General features: G+C 37.9%; 1 protein-coding gene across 3 annotated transcripts in view; it reads left to right on the top strand.

The window, feature by feature from the left end:
* Positions 1-17,283, top strand: part of RBM27 (RNA binding motif protein 27) — a 21,672-nt gene that overhangs the window by 410 nt on the left and 3,979 nt on the right. For 2 of the 3 annotated variants that reach the window (XM_026045805.1, XM_026045813.1), the window contains exons 2-18: positions 2,100-2,218; positions 3,062-3,186; positions 3,599-3,690; positions 4,230-4,423; positions 5,197-5,451; positions 5,977-6,210; positions 7,713-7,847; positions 9,883-10,032; positions 11,573-11,720; positions 11,934-12,087; positions 13,074-13,337; positions 13,474-13,602; positions 14,483-14,605; positions 15,207-15,281; positions 15,391-15,555; positions 15,994-16,098; positions 16,188-16,379. In XM_026045805.1, the coding sequence (XP_025901590.1) occupies positions 2,100-2,218; positions 3,062-3,186; positions 3,599-3,690; positions 4,230-4,423; positions 5,197-5,451; positions 5,977-6,210; positions 7,713-7,847; positions 9,883-10,032; positions 11,573-11,720; positions 11,934-12,087; positions 13,074-13,337; positions 13,474-13,602; positions 14,483-14,605; positions 15,207-15,281; positions 15,391-15,555; positions 15,994-16,098; positions 16,188-16,379 (2,659 nt within the window). The remainder of the gene's footprint in view (positions 1-2,099; positions 2,219-3,061; positions 3,187-3,598; positions 3,691-4,229; positions 4,424-5,196; positions 5,452-5,976; positions 6,211-7,712; positions 7,848-9,882; positions 10,033-11,572; positions 11,721-11,933; positions 12,088-13,073; positions 13,338-13,473; positions 13,603-14,482; positions 14,606-15,206; positions 15,282-15,390; positions 15,556-15,993; positions 16,099-16,187; positions 16,380-17,283) is intronic. The other variant, XM_026045821.1, reaches the window with a different exon arrangement.

Raw genomic sequence — 17,283 nt, forward strand, 5'->3', positions numbered from 1 at the left:
GCCGCCCCGGAGCCGCGGCGGCGCGCGGGGACCTTCGCGCCAGGGCAGAGCTGCGGCTGCTCGCCCCTCGTTCGCGTCCTCCTAAAGACGTTCCGGGAGTTAAAACTGTTGGCGAGGTGTAGTTCGTGCCACATAACTACAAAATACCAGAGCAACGTGATTTCGTCTTGCCGATGCATGCAGTAGGAAACATGAAGTGTTTGAGTATCTCATGTAGTTTTCSGGCACGCAGACTTTTTTCCCAAGAAACATCTAAGGCAAAACTCTGAATTAGACAAAAACTCTGAACTAGCTGAAAAAAAAGAGATGACGGTCCTTAAGGTGGGAGGGTGGATTTGGGGTAGAAAATGGAGAAGGGCGCCGTGGTTTCACTTTTAGGCAGGTATCTCATGGCATTGCTGTTCTGGTTTTGTTTGGTTTGAAAGAGCCCTTCTCTTCAGCCAAGCCCCCGAAGATCCATTAGGGCAGGAGTCCATCTAGACAGGAGTGCAGCTTTCGCTCTGGCACCTTTGCTGCCCGTCCCGCTGCGCCGTCTCTTGCTCTCTGGAGTCGTTTTGGTGTTTGAGCTGATGGGCAGCGAGTCGGGTTGCAGAGGGGGTTCGTGTSGGTCACAAAATTCCCTGGTGGGTGCTGGATGTTTGGCGTTAAGGAGGGAGAATGGGGAGATGGTCAACTTGGAGAAGTGCGTGTTCCCRTAGTGTGATGTGAATGCCCAGGACAAATTAATATGAGGAGAAATGAATGGGGCAGGTTCAACTAATAAGTATGTTAATATGTGATGGATCATGTCTTTGATTTTAAATTGAGGTTTTATAGTTTTTAGTTGCGCGTGACTACTAGTATAGGATATAGTAAGTACAGTTTTTTGTGCTGTAAAATCTGTAAATTGGTGGTTTCTTTGTAGTTAATTGCTATATTTTAAGGTGGTTTTCATCAGCTGTTGGAAGCGAGTAAGCAAAATACTTCAGAGCTGCTTGTATTGGAAGGCTGTTTTGTTCAGCCAGTTGTGTGTGTCTTTTTTTTTTTTTTAAACTTGAAATTACTTTGAGGTCTATGCGGTTTTGTGCTATTTCTTTATAGTTTTGTAGTTAACATTCTTTAAATGCACAATTTCCTCTTTAAATGTTGGTATTCACAATACTTTTAATCAGATTGGTTTTGGATCATACCTACCATCATGTTTGCATCTTTTCAATGAGTAGCAACACAAAGAGCTGTTGTTTCATAATGCTTTAATGCTGTTAATCTAGTTCATAATTTGTATGGGTTTTTTATTATTATTTTTCTTTTTTTTTTCCAGTGTCTGAATAATAGAATCTAAAGCAATGTCTAATTTAAAGATTAATGGAGAGCTGTTTGAACAGAATTGGCTCTCTTTGGCCTTCATGAAACTAGATAAGGGCYTGAGTAGTGAGTAAAATGAATCTATATTAGTAATTGCATCTCTTCAAGCATTTTAGAGGAGTTAGAGGATTATTGTGTGATCTATAGGCTAGGAAATCATTCTGGGGGGAAAAAAACAATTATACATAGTAAATTAAGCTGTACGGAACGTATCTCTGCATATTTAAAATATACTTTTCAGATGTATCTTTTTGAACTGCTTTTCATGGTAATACCATTTTAATGAGCATATGTAGTGATGTTTCTGCTTTCAAATAATTATGTAGTGGATTTCTGGTGGTTGCTCTCATGGTTGCATCGTGGTTACTGCACTTAGAGAAAGTGAAGGAGCTGTGGCACTTGCTCGAGTGCCCCAGATTGTGATCTTTTTATAAAGAAGGAAGRTGGAACTTGATAAGTAAACCTTAGGAAGGAGCAAAAGAATGAGAACATTGTGGGTAGGCGTGTGTGTGTACAGGAGAGGGTGATTGTTCCAAGGCAGTTAGAGTGTCTTGCTGTAATTTGAGGGGCAGTTCTGGGTGCTGTCCCCCCATCGTTCTCAGTGCAGCTGTCTATAGTACTAGATGTCAGAAAAGCATCCATTGCCAGGTTTTCTTTAGTGGTGATGCTACAACAYAGCATTTAGTGGTGATTTTGGGCCTTCTTCAGCAAAGTCGGGCTATGTGATTGTGAAGAATAATTCTTTCTCTCACCAGATGTGATGCAGACCCCTCAGCCTTAGCCAACTATGTTGTGGCGCTAGTCAAGAAAGACAAACCAGAGAAAGAGCTCAAAGCTTTCTGTGCTGATCAGCTGGATGTCTTTCTGCAGAAAGGTACCGTGCTATTAAATACTTTATCATTGCAGTGTATTTCATAGGATGGAGAGGAGCGATATACCACCGTTTCCTTTGGGATACTTCCTTTTTTCTTAAACTTAGTATTTCTTACAAAGTGTAAAGAAGTAAGGATCTTTAAGACCCTTTTAATCACAAAATGAAGTGATGAATTCGTATAGTTTTTTTTCCCCCCTTTCTTTCTCCCCACCATCTCCAGTTGTAGATAAGTCCTTTCATAAAAGCCCTAGCCCAGCACTTGGTTTTATTTTTATATGTTGGTCATGTTGCCAGAAAATTCTCTGGCATGTGTTTGATAATTTTTGAAAACGTGACCTGTGTTGGCCTTCCAGGCATATGGTGAGCTTCTCATTGCAATTCGGGTCAAGTTATCGAGGTTAAGCTCTTGAAATTCTGACTCTGAGTTGGCAAATTATTGTGTATTCATTTGGCATCTACTTTGAAAATGATGGATAGTATTATATGAATGATGTACCGTCTCACTGCAATTGCAGTCTGAGGCTGCTAATTTTAGCAATTGGAGCAACTCTAAAGTTGTTCCTTGACCTTAAGTTCACACTTGCCTCTTAGAAGAGTTCCAGGTTGTAAGTGCAATTGAAGTAAAAGCTTCTTTTCTGTCTCTGACCCAACCAATAAACATCTTCAAATTCCACAAATGTAATTCCATTTCCTTAAATAGAATTAATGTTCATTAATTTAAAAKGCTGCTGCTGTACTCAATTCTTCCAGGTGGCTTGCTTCACGGACTTCTCTGGACAATCCATTCCTGGTGATATCTTAAATCAAAGTGTAATGATGTTCCCTTGTGTTCTGTATCCCCAGAAACTTCAGGTTTTGTAGATAAACTCTTTGAAAGTCTGTACACGAAGAGTTATCTCCCTTCTCTTGAACCAGCAAAAGCAGAAGTGAAGCCTGCAGCTCAGGAGAAAGAAGAAGTCAAGGAGGAGGTAACATCCAATTTTCTGTCTACCTGCTTCCAATTCTCAAATTGAATTTGAGGAGAGGTGCAAAAGCAAAGTTCACTTCGTTGTGACKAGTGATCTTTATTGTTCTCTGTGCAGCTGATTGTGATTTGGAAGGGTTTAAGTGATGGGGAAGAAGCAAAAATGTTCTGCGTGATCAGATTTGTGAATTTTGTGTTTGAGTATGAAATAAAATGAAGGGAAGATAAGGCTGGAGTTGGTTGGAGTCTTGTGGAGTCCAGTCCTTAATACTGGAGTCCAGTATCAAGGCTGGCAGAAGGTCATGAAGGTGACAAATAATCATAGATCAAAATCAGTCAACAGAAACAACACTGTACTGTGTTCTGTTGTGGAAAGCGCACCGAACGTGCTTAATAGGTGGTTGTCTCTTACACAGAATTTTCAAGAACCACTTGAGGAAGAGCGAGAAAGCAAGAAAAAGAAGTATTCCAGCCCACAGAGAAGCCGTACAGATTCCAGCGAACAGAGGTTAGTGGTACTCTAGAACTGAGATACTAGGATCTCCTTTGTTATTTGTTGGCTTTGCTATACTTAACTTTTTATTCTTACCTCCAAGGTAGTGGTTCCATTAAAAATGTGCTATTTTTCCCATTCTTTATGTGCTGTGTATTTCTGTGTTTATCACATATGTTASAATCCTCAATAGTTTTTCTTTCTTTGTGTGTTTGTATGGTTTGTGTGTTGAGGGGGACAGTTGGTTGTTTGAGGGGAGCAGGAGGAGGAGGATTGCAGAGTTAATATGTGTTTTCAAAGTTTGTTCTGTTCTGGTTTTCTGTAACTCTTTCTCATCTTCTTGGTTCTTCTTGGTCCTCCCCTCTCTGCTTTCTGTGAATGAGCAATTCAACTTTGACATTCTTTGTTCTTCTCCATAACTTGGAAACGTCCTTCTCAAATGTGATGTCACTACCTGAGTTGGATGGGGGAGGATGAGTATCTTCACTTATTAGCAGCTTGTTTTAGAATTTGGTTTCTCTCTCATAAACATTGCTTATAAGTATGTTTTCTAGAACCAGAGAAAAGAAGAGAGATGATGGAAAATGGAGGGACTATGACAGATACTATGACAGGAGTGACTTATACAGAGAGAAGTCTGGATGGCGACGAGGCAGGAGTAAAAGTCGCAGTAAAAGCAGAGGGCTAAGTCGAAGCCGTAGCCGCAGCAGGGGCAGAAGCAAAGACCACGAAGCGAGCAGAAGTGCTGGTGAGTACCAGGCTGCTACCTCACGTGGACGCCGGATGCCRGTGATGTGTGGTGACTTGTGCAGGTGGCCTAGGTTAGCAGCCTCTAGATGCCATTGAGTCATTTGAGCCAATTTTGAGAACTTTGTGTTGCTGAAATAGTTAATTAAAGTACTATTCTTTAGAGTAGAATAATTAGGGGATTGTTTTCTTCTTTACTAATGTCTTAATTTATCCACAGGGGTATACTGGTGAGTGTTTGTAGCTGATACACTTTTGCTCTGTGTTGACAGAGCTGTTGAATTTTTTTCAAAGATGTGCTAATTTTTTGAGSAATAGTGTTACACCCTTTTTTTTTCTACTTTCTACWTTTTTTTTCTACTACATTTTTAGAGAAGGTGTCTTTGTAATTGAAGGCTGTTACCATGTGATGCACTTTTCTTCTAGGGCTGGTTCCAAAAGAACTGGTGGAAATTTTTTTTTTTTTTTTTTTAAATTGTGTAATTTTCCATTCCTCTTTCTCATTTGGAAGAGAAAATTGAAATATAGGAAGAGATAAGTATCAGAGGAATTATCAGTATTTTACAAAGAAAATGGTTTGATTTTTGAAGTAAAAACACTGTTTTGTTTAGTTCTCATCCCATTTGTAAGACTTTCAAAACCAGCATACTACACAGAAGATTTAAGCTAATGTTTATGATGGTCTCCATTATTTCAGGGCTCTGATGTGGAACAAATGGTGAAGTTTTACACTCACAACCATCCCCCCCCCCCCTTTTTTTTTTTTTTAAACAGAGCATAGGGAGAGATCAAAATTCAAGACTGAGAGAAATGATGAAGGCTCCTATAATCCAGTTTCCTTGTCTCCCAGTAACTCTACTGAACAGTATTCCTCTGCACAGTCTATTCCCAGTGCTGTTACTGTAATTGCGCCTGCTCACCATCTTGAAAACACAACAGAGAGCTGGTCAAACTTTTATAACAACCACAGCACTCCTGGTTCATTTGGCAGAAACCCTCCACCTAAAAGAAGATGTCGAGATTATGACGGTAATCTTCTTCTAGTCTTTGAGTGTGTATATGATTTCAGTTATATTCTATCTACTTGTTTTTCTTTAAATTTTCACTAAGTGTAGGCAGGCAGCCAAATTCAGTAGCATGTAAGTATCTTGTGTGTAAAAATGCATGTATGACCTATGTTGTTCTTGGGAAAGAAGTAAATTTGCTGGAAATAATTTACTTATAATTTGTCTGTTCCTGAGTAAGAGTATGGAACTGGTTACAATTCCGTATATGCTTTGGAAAATATTTCAACAGTTGCATATCTGAAARAAGACTATAATTCATATGGTTTATTGTTAAACCTGTGGTCTTTCTGTATGTTTTTCTTCCCTTCCTGTTCTCCCCATTACCCCCCAGCTTTTGTAATGTATGTATGTTTGTATGCCATTATGGAAGGTTGTTCCGATTACAATTTTAGTCTGAAACCTTGCCTAATAATGCAGTTTTGGATTCTTTTTTTTTTTTTCCCTCTGATCTTTATATAAAAACATAATCAAATGTTTTGTTTTGCAGAGCGAGGGTTTTGTGTGCTTGGCGATCTTTGCCAGTTTGATCACGGAAATGACCCGTTAGTAGTGGATGAAGTGTCCTTGCCAAGCATGATCCCTTTTCCTCCACCGCCTCTGGGCCTTCCTCCTCCTCCTGGTATGCTTCTGCCCCCCATGCCAGCTCCAGCTCGCAATATGAGGATGCCCGTTCCCCAGGCTCACCCGCAGGCACCACCTCCTGTTGTGCTTCCTGTACCAAGTAAGCTGAAATGCGGTTCTGCATTATTTTATGTCACAAATGATCCGATCTGGGACAGATATTTCTGGAAGAGTTCTTTATGTATTCAAAGTAATGAGTTCCTCAAGCTTATTTGCTAGTGCTGTACTACTTGCCATATTACCAGAAGTTCTGTGAAATCAGCTTTTAAAATTCACCGTGCTCCGAATTAAATTAGACAAATGCAGGGATTAAAGGATGGGGAAGATCTTTCAGATTACCTGACCGTCTTGTTACTTAGTTTGATGCCTGTCAATTGGCTGGATAGTCTTTTTTTGTTAATGTAAAAATATTGAGATCTAATCTCCTGAAAGCAATAATAAATTTCCCTGTTCGTGATAATTGTGTGGCTTTTCCATAGCCAATACTTAATACATCTAAGGCCTCTTTTAGTTTAGCAGTGATCCCTGAAACTGTAGCCATTTTGTTGTCTCTTTGCATCTTAAAGGATAGTGATTCTGTGCAAGACAAAAAGGAAAATCTTAGAATACTGGATACATATTGCACTGTTGCACTGTTTCGGTATGCTCTATTCCAGTAGCACGTGTGCTGTGACTTAATGAAACAGCACTTGCTATGGGCTAAAGAATAATGTTGTATAATCTTCTAACAAATATTTTTAGGAAATGGTGAATGTATTACTTGCAAAACCTTAATTTTGAGGAGGGTAGCTATTTGATTATTTTTTCTGTCAAAAACAAAGGTATTTCTGGTGAAACTACACATGACTGTAATCAATTATGTGAAGATTGCTGGAGTATTATATCTACCTTCAGATGACAAATTTTATACCTGCATTTCTTACCTTGAATTATTTTTACCACAAATTCTAGTAGCAAAAGCTTAAAATGACTGTGGTGGTAAATGATCCTTAGTGTAGCAAAMAATAGCTTTTCTAATTCTAATTTTCTAACAGAAAATCTTCTGTGAAACTTTTCATGAGCAATTTTGTAGTAATGAGTTGCCTTGCTATTAAGCAAAGCAGTAGTGCACTCCGGTTGTAGTTATGTCTTAACAGGTCATATAAGTCTTTGTACAATTTTGACCATATAATATCTAGCAGTGTATTTATCACATGTGGTGCAAACAAATGCRAAAATCACTGGACAACCTTGTGAARGACTTTTGCCCTGTAGCCCTTGTTTTAGAATCTAAATGTTGCTAGTATGAGCTCTTGCTCTGAGCAAGCATTGATTTCCTCTTAGCCCCTTTGGCAGAGCTGAGGGAGTTGCTGCTTCAACTAATGCAAACTGCAACAATAATAAGCCTCCGGGGAAGGAAATTTATTTGTATAGCTTAAAGGTTTGTCCTTTTGTTTAGTGCAGGGAGTAACTTACCTTAGTAGATACTCTTACCTACAGGAAACTTATTTTGAGTTTAGTGGGACAATAAAAACTCCCAGTCTTAGAAATTGCGCTGAATTATTTGTATGTTTRTCTGTGGAGTTACAAGCTTTGTTGATCTATTCTGTGGTGTTGTTGTAGGACCACCTCTAACACAGTCAAGTTTGATAAGTAATCGTGACCAGCCTGGGACAAGTGCAGTGCCCAGCCTTGCACCTGTAGGAGCAAGGCTGCCTCCTCCTTTACCCCAGAACCTACTGTATACAGTATCAGAACGTAAGCAAATATCCTTTTTTTAAAAAGTCCTTGTGAGATTATAAAGTTAAAAATGTTTCTGTTGACGTATGATTAAAAAATGTTTCCTTTATCTTCCTCCACTACATACAAATCTAAAAAGAAGTCTGGTGGCTTTTCTCCTAGGCAGTGCATCATCTGCTGTTGCTGTGTAAAACAGTTGCGTTCTGTCACTGTCTGAGGAAACCTCATTTATGGAGGGGTTCATTTTGATTTTGTATGCTTAAAACAATATGCTCAAAGCAATATGGCCATACATTAAGGAAGGCATCCCTTCATCTTGAAGTCTTTTAGCAGAGCATCAGTAGGCAAGTAATGTATCAGCAAATCTGTTACTTTYACTCAGTCTTTATTCCTCTGCTACTGCTTCCAATGAGGGCAAGGGGAAATTTCTGCTTAGCTTCATGTCAAAATAGTTTTTATGTTTTTCATATACATTAGTGCTTTCTATTTTTTTTTCCAGAATTGGCTTATTCTAGCTCCTTAACTAGATTAATATGAATGGATTGCAGTAGGCATGTCCATCTTTCTTACACAGCTAAAATATCATAGAAGTAATATTTCATGAAGGGAATACCTGGGGAATTTGTTCAGTGTAAATTCAACAACGTTTTATATTTTGATAATGAAAGGAATGATAACATTTCCACATCTACCTAACCAGAATAAGGTGAATTAATCTTAAGGGTTTTTCTGTTTGTTTTAATACCCCTGTCTGGTGTCTTTTGTATAAACACTTTAGATTTTATTCAAAGGCAATTTAGCTTGCAATACCCGTCACTTTCTTTGTGACTTGCATGCTTTTCAGAATTTCCACCACTCAAAATCTTATTAGAAGTGTGGTTTGGTTGTTGCCAAACGCTATCAGGCCTTGTTATCCGATTCTTTCAGCTTCAGGACTTCTTTTAATGGCAATTCTATGTGCCTCGAATCACAGTGCATCTTTGGCCTCAGTGACACTGCATAATTCTGTTCTCCAAAACCACTTTGGAGTTTTCATGTCATATTCTTACGTAGTTTCAGTAGCAATTGCTGATTGCCTTCTTGCAGTCRTATGCAAAATCTTGGAGGAGGAACCTCAGGCAAGGGTAATGGAAGTTCTTGGCAGAAACTGAACTGCAGGAGAAGTCAGTTCTGAGGGATCTATTTTTAATTGTAGAGAGTCTTCACTGCTGCTTTGGAATAACAAAGGTGACATTTAGAATGCCTCAAGTCTGCAGTCGCCCTGTATAGGTGTCCATTGGTGTTCCAGGATGTATGCATTGTGCTTCTATGAAGGCTTTTCGTAGGTTTTATTCATTTTGCGTCTTGTATCGCTTTTCCTTCTTATGCTTGGAAGAATGAATCATCTTTAATTTGGCCTTTGGGCTGGAGGAACAATATCAGTCAATTCTGTCACCTTGTGTTTTCACATCATTACCTCTTTTGATTAAAATAATCATTAATACCTTACTAGAGTTAGGCAGGTAGTCTCTCTCACAAATGAACTGTGAAAATTTAATAGGTAAGTATTGGTCAGATTACTGATTTCTCAGTTTCCTTCAAAATTATTTAAGCACTTGCTTCYCAAAAAAGTCTTTTTTTGTGAAAGAAACTACACTGTTGGGCAACAAAGAATAAAGATTTATTTGCATCTCRGCCCCTAAAGAGTAGATGTTCAAACTTTTTGTTTGTTTGTTGCACCCTGTGAAACACTGTTATTAGTAGAGTTGTCATACAGAAGCCTCATTCATTTTTCCAGTAGTTCATCAGCAGTGCTCCATTTTTGTAACCTGTGCACTTTTGACAAAAAGTAAGAAGTAGATTAAAAGAGATTATGCCGAAATAGACTTGGGCGCGAAGCTCAGTTGAGGAATTTAAATGGCTGCACACATCAATTGTACAACCTCTTTTCTCTTTTCTTCATCCAAAACAACTTCTGGTTCTTGGACATCCATGTGTTTCCTTAAGGGAAAATTAATCTACGAGTCTTAAAATCGTTTGAAAAAATCCTTTCATTTCTCTCCTTTTTTTATAGATACATATGAGCCAGATGGCTATAACCCTGAAGCTCCTAGTATTACCAGTGCTGGTAGATCTCAGTATCGACAGTTCTTTACAAGAGCACAAACGCAGCGTCCAAATCTAATTGGCCTAACATCTGGGGAGATGGATACAAATCCAAGAGGTAGGAAGGGTTTCTAGTCACTGCTGTTACTATTTTTGTCCAAGACCGTCAACACTTATTTTTCACTTTTTCAGGCTGAAAGCATATTTTGCTCATTGATCTAATATTTCAAAGCAATTTTCAGACATCTCTACATGAAAAAAAAGGGGTAATATGACTATATTAAACTCAAAGCAGCCTTATTCTCAGGCAAGCAGTTGTTTTTAATCAATACTACGGGGGTGGTTGATTTTAATTTTTGTTTTGATTTGTCTTTTTAACCTACCAAGACACTTGTTGGGTACCTCAGAAAAGCAAAGCAGTGCAAAAAGAGGGCCTTAAGCAGTATGGTCTGAAGACAGCTTTATTTTGTTACAGATACATTTAGGAGCTGGGGCATACAGGTCATTATCCACAGCACTTGCCTCAGCTGTTGTGATGGYAGTGATGAGGGAAACTATCATGACAGGTGTTTGGACTTGATAGTCTGACTTCATTAGCCTTTTATTGTCTTAAAATGACCGTTGCAGATTAGAATTCTAGTTTTCCTAGTCTGTGGAAATCTTAGCTTCAGGTGATTCTGGATCATTTACTGGATGAAAGTGTGTGTACTCTCTTAATGACTACATATATTAGATGTCTTTAGAGGTCAGAACAAGTTAAAACTCTCTTTTTTTTTTTTTTTTTTTTTTTCTGCTAGCTTAGCTTTCTTTCTCCCTCCTGCCTTTACCCAACATCCTTAAAGGAAAAATAATTAAAATTCAGTGTTTTCTATTACACTGCAGTATTTCTTACTCAGCAGATAGGGTTTTTTTTCCAGTGTTTTCTTCCGGTGGCTATGCAGAACATAGTTACCTATTACTGCAGAAAAGTATTGCCTTTTCCATCTTAATGAGYTGTAACATCATAAAGGCAGGGTTGGGACTTTTATCACTTGACCTCAGATTCTGAGAACTCATTCCAAGTATAAGGCTAACTGAGTGGTGAAGGCACTTTAGACAACTTGTTTTGTTGTCTTCRTCTGTGGTGTGAAAGGGTTATTCTAAATTCATCCAGCCAAATAAAACTGAAGCTATTTCCTTATTAAAACCCAGTCTTTGTCCTCATTGCGTAATCAGCAGAGCTCTGGTGCGTATAAAAGCYGCAAAAAGATTTACAACTCAGACTTCTTTTTAAGAGTTGGATATTTCCACACAGGAGACTAATTGCAATAGCATCATTTTAAACAGGTTGTAAATAAATACTTGGAAATTCATTATCTATATGCTTCAGCTTTATAACTATAGATCATTCAAGCTTTTAAGAGACAAAAGTAATGTTCAAAATCTATTCCTTAATGAGTGGACTAATGTTTGCTGTCCACAGATGGATTGGTTAGACTACAAGTGATCTCTTGATCTCTAAAGCAATTTTGTAAACAAAGCTGACCAACTTGATAATATCTTCCTATTTTGTTGTTTTTAACTTGCTATTATTTTACTGTTTAAACTCAAGTGGTTTTTTTTTTGGATGTCTGCATTGAGGTGTGGTAAATAACATGGGTCTCCGTCCTTTTCTGTAGCTGCCAACATTATCATCCAGACTGAACCTCCCATTCCCATTACAAATAATAGCAGCAAYGTGACCAGAGTCGTGCTTGAACCAGACAGCAGGAAAAGATCTCCAAGTAGTATGGAATGTCCGTCATTAAAGAAGCCATGGATGGGAAAGTAAGAATTTAAAAACTGCGTTTGACTAATAGGAATGTATTTATTGTTGTTTATTTTGTCCAAAAAATAGGAACTAGTGGGAGGGAAATCTCTTTTTGTGTTACTCTCTAGAATTTAATCTGTTTTCGAGAAAATGAGTGTACATGATAACTACTGACTTGGACATACGTAAGTCTCTCTGAGTTATCTTACTGTCATTTTTTTTTCTTCTAGGCAAGCCAATAACAGCCAGAATAAGCCAGGATTTTTGAAGAAGAATCAATATACTAACACAAAGTTAGAAGTTCGAAAAATTCCACCAGAATTAAACAACATTACACAGCTTAATGAACATTTCAGTAAATTTGGAACTATTGTAAACATTCAGGTAAAAAGAAACCCACATATTGATATGAAAATTGCCATTTCCTTTGAAACCTTAGGTACTGTCCTGACTAATTTATGTTGTTGTTATTAGCAGAAGCTRTGTGGGACAAGGCAGTAGGTAACCAAATCTAAAGCAATATTTCCTTGGTCCACTCTGTATTATCATCTTCATTCTGTAAAAAACATTTGTTCACTTCTGCCTTTGTGACTTCTTGTTAAACTTGGCAGTCTTGCAGGGTTAACAGTATGTCTAAAACACGTCAGGTCACTAAGCAGCTTGGGTGGTTGTTTTGTTTTCTTAAGAGATCTAACAATTTCTGTCTTGCATTATGATCAGTATTTCTTAATTAGAATTTTGTCAGAGATACTACAGGAGTCTTATGCATCAGTTTACTACTTTACTRCACTTTGTACCATAAAGTGTTTCCACTCTGGTGATGCCGCCTGTGTTATAGAAGGTAGAAAAGAGCTATGTAATCAGAACGTGAATAGTTATATAGCTAAAGTGTATTTGATTTCCACTTATTTGTTAGAGGAGTGAGCGACCTCTTGGTGAAGGGACTGAATTTGGAGGGCATCTGTGAAACCTCCCTGTTCCTTGAGCCCACAACTTTGTCTTACCACAAATGATACTGTTTTTAGAGATGGTACCTCAATTGTATTGTACTAGGATGTCCCATATATGTTTTTATATGTGCGGTGATTAGTTTTAGAGAAAAGTAGTCATGATAATTAGATGATGCTTCCTGGAGAATATGCTGAATCTTTGCATGGAACATCCTTAGGTTTTTACAGCATATATACTTCACTGAAATTAATGTAAAACTTGCTAAATGGATTTGACTTTAGTAACATAGAATGTGTCAGCTTTATGTTAAGCTGTTAATAGCATTGAATATCTAACTCCTTCTCATGGCAGCTTATTTGTAGGTTGGTTTGTTAAAGGTCTGTCTTGAAATAATGTATTTCAATAAACTTGTGTTCTAGGTTGCTTTCCAGAATGATCCTGAAGCTGCTTTAATTCAGTACTTAACTAATGATGAGGCTAGGAAGGCCATTTCCAGCACAAAGGCAGTTTTGAATAATCGATTTATAAGGGTACTGTGGCACAGAGAAAATGAACAGCAGCCCCCATTGCTGCAGCAGCAACAGCAGCCGTCACCCTCACAGCCTCTTCATCACCAGCTTCACCTTCAGCAGCAAGGCCTGGCYTCAGCTCCAGCTGTAACTGTGCATAGCAATATGTCAAAGGTACTGTGCTGTCATTCCCAGTGGGATGGCTTTCTTCTTTAAATTAGCGCATAGAACATTATCGGCGCTTGAGTGACTGSTTTTCTTAAAATGCAGAGTATACAGTCTTTTCCTTTTAATATCAATTGATACATAGGTGATGAGTAAGCCGATGGCATCTGGTGCTTATGTCCTTAATAAAGTCCCAATGAAACGGCGCCTTGGAGCAACAGGTGGAAACCAGCCTGACTTAAGCCAGGCTGGGGCTGTAGCAGAGGATTCCCAGGTATGTGTGTTTAAAAAAAAAAAAAAAAAAAAAAATCAACAATGGTCATACATTTACTTCAAGCTTTGACCTGTTTGCAATAGGAAGAAGCTAGTAAATAGCACTTGCCAATTCTTTCTCCAATTGGTTTTGTTTATTTTCATTAATGTTTGTGTGACTGTGATTGGTCACTACCTGCTCTCATCAGCTACTAAAACAAAATAGCAATGACTACTTCAGAAACAAATTATCACTGTTTCAAGCAGCATGATTTGAAGAGGGGCCAGTGCTTCATTTTTAACAAATTTGACAGTTTATATATGATGACAGCTCTCTGAATCCCATAGTTTCTCCTACTAGTGATTTTTTTGAATTTATTCAGTGCTTTAAAAATGTTACTGACAGCTTATGAAATGCTTCTGCATAGAGTTCAAACTACTGTAGTTTGATTTGTGCTGATATCATGGTGCAGCATGCCTTCTAACAACAAAAATATTCCTTTATGAGAAAGCATGTGTGTATTTGGAAGAGTTGTTACTGTTACCGCCTTATTTCTTTTGAAAATGTTTGATTGGGAAGTRTGATATTAGACTGTTGCTATCAAGCTGARTAGAATTCAGAAGCAGAAAATCRGCTTCAGCGGTACTCCTAGTGGGTATCAGGATCCAGGGAGAATTTTGGATCTCTTGCAAAATCCTTTTTAACAAATGCTTAAGCTTGTTGCTTCTGAGCAGTTTGACTGCCAGACTAATGCTTCATACGTGTTCTAATTCATCATTTTCTTTTCCTCATCAAACAAATCGGGAAATATGTGTGCATGTTTAAATACAGTACTCTAAAAGTTGTTGGTGATATATTGTGTTCATGTTAAACTGTTACATATTTATTTCTTCTATTTCAGTCATTTCCTACTTCTACCACCCACTCAAAAATGGTTTACAGTTCTTCAAACTTAAAAACATCTATGAAGCCTGGTGCAGGGTCTAAACCTCATGATGTGCAAGAGGCTCTTAAAAAAAAACAGGTGCTTGACTACATATGTTGTTTGACAAACAGCGTAACAGTCTAAGTACCTTATAAGGAAAGGATTGRTTAGGCAACCTCAAGTATTCCCATGTAGCTCTCTCCCCTTGGTCTACATAGACCTGTAACTATCCTAAAAACTGTCTTGCAAAGATAGTATTTGGACATTTTTTAATGTTTGTCTCTATAGGTATGAGATGCCTACAGTGTAGGACAATGCAGTGCTAATGTAGGATATGTTTCTTCAGTAGTTCAATAAAGTATATCACAGCTGCAAGTGGCAGCTTTTTACTGTTTTCCATGTCAGATCTAACTTATGCAGTCTAGTTATTGCTGTTATGGACTTGATTGGTATAGTTTGAATAAGAAAATATAACATATATGCACATGTAATATGCTATTTTACTTTTTACTGACCTCTTCTCTGTATTAAATAGTGACAAAAAATGGTCTGCATGTCTACTGCAGTCTGCTGCTTTATGCAGCTTCTACATGATGAAAACAAATGTTGTTTTAAATTTTAGTGCAGTATAATATATTCAAATGTGTACTTTTTAATTATGAATTTGTTTTCTGTTTTAATGAATTTTCTCCTCGTATAGGAGGCAATGAAACTCCAACAAGACATGAGGAAAAAGAAGCAAGAGATGTTAGAAAAACAAATAGAATGCCAGAAGGTAGGCCTAGAATTTGTTCTAGCATATACATCCTGATTTTTTGTAGATATATCTGTTCAGTGATATTTTTGCTATAATTTTATGTTCCTGCTCTTTTTCTAATACACAGATGTTGATATCCAAACTAGAGAAGAATAAGGCCATGAAACCAGAAGAGAGAGCAGAAATAATGAAGACCTTGAAAGAACTAGCAGGAAAAATATCTCAGTTAAAGGATGAATTAAAAACGTCGTCTGCATCCTCTACTCCATCAAAATTAAAGTCCAAGACAGAGGTATTTACTGTGCAAGACACTAACCTGTCTGGTTTSTGGACCTTTTTCTAATGTTACGTCCTAAGAATGTAGCAACTTCAGGTCAAAATATATTCCCAAACAGTACTTCGAGTGTGATAACTATGGATAAGCAAGTAACAGTTTAAGGAACTCAGGTGACTTAACTTTCCATATAGATCATTCAGGTTCCTATTACAGTTCTAAAGCAGAGAAATCTGGATATTTCAAATCAGAACTGGATTTTGTTTTTTGATAAGGAGGGACTTTAAATAAATAGAAGCATGGTCAATTGAATTTAAAGAAAAATATGAGTATGTTATCGTGATTTAGCAATGTAATTTGCACAAATTTATTGCTTAATAATTGGAATACATTAAAAGCATACCTTAATGTTCAGCTTTTACACCTCTTTTCTATCTGTACATCTTTTTCTTTAAGGCACAAAAGGAACTTTTAGATGCAGAACTGGATTTTCATAAAAGACTCTCCTCTGGAGAAGACACAACTGAACTGCGAAAAAAGCTAAATCAGTTACAAGTAGAGGTGAATTTGTTTGGATTGATGCTTTTATATTTAGGCTGTGTTTTTGCTGAGAGGATTGATATTTAACTCATTTGACTTCTTCTGAACAGGCCGCGCGTTTAGGCATCTTGCCTGTTGGTCGAGGAAAGGCGATGCCTGTCCAAGGTAGAGGACGAGGATGGGGTCGTGGTGGGAGAGGAAGAGGCATGTTGAATCACATGGTGGTCGATCATCGTCCCAAAGCACTGACAGTTGGAGGCTTCATTGAAGAGGAAAAAGATGAATTGTTACAGCACTTCTCTGTAAGTTTGAGATCATATTAAAAAGAATTTCAGCTGTGTTACAGATTAAGTAGCTGATATTGTGGATGTGTGCACTTTCTTGCAAAGAGAGAGACATAATAACATCATAAATATGCTTTCCTTTGCAAAATATTGAGGTTACAAGTCTTTATATTCTGTTAGTGCAAAAAGAGGTGATCTTACCCTGCATTCATGAAACAGGCTATGGATAATCAGACAGTTTTAAGAGCTAATCAAGGTTGTCAACATGTCTTTTATAGCTGTTTTACAGTAGCTGTCCAATGCATTTTTAAAATATATAACACACATGAAAACCTATCTGAAAAATACTTAACAGCCTTTCTCTGTTTACAGGTTATTATTCCTAATAGGATTTTATAGCTATTTATTTGATTTCTCTTAAGCTCTTGAGAAGTGCAGTGCAGCTTAGAAAAACAGCATAGCAACTTTCAAAGCTGTTGCATTTGTTTATAGGCTGCTATTCAAATACAGCCTTCAAATAGTTTGCTRGTGTGCAGACTGTGTTAATAGATGCATTAGATTCACAGAATTCACAGATTCACAGAATGTTTAAGGTTGGAAGGGASCTCTACAGATCATCTAGTCCAACCTTCCTGCTCAAGCAGGCACACCTAGAGCRTGTGGCACAGGGTGGCATCCAGGCGGGTTTTGAAGACCTCCAGAGTAGGAGACTCCACAACCTCCCTGGGCAGCCTGTTCCACTGCTCTGTCACCCTAACAGTRAAGAAGTTGCTCCTCACCTGGAGACGGAACTTCTTGTGTTTCAGCTTGTGGCCATTACCCCTCGTCCTATCGCTGGCCACCAGTGAGAACAGCCTGTCCCCTTCCTCCCTGCATTCTCCCTTCCTGAACTTATCCATATTAATCAGATCCCCTCTGAGCC

The sequence above is a fragment of the Nothoprocta perdicaria genome, unplaced genomic scaffold (assembly GCF_003342845.1).
Source record: "Nothoprocta perdicaria isolate Ctin4 unplaced genomic scaffold, notPer1 scaffold_107, whole genome shotgun sequence".
NCBI classification, from domain to species: Eukaryota; Metazoa; Chordata; class Aves; order Tinamiformes; family Tinamidae; genus Nothoprocta; species Nothoprocta perdicaria.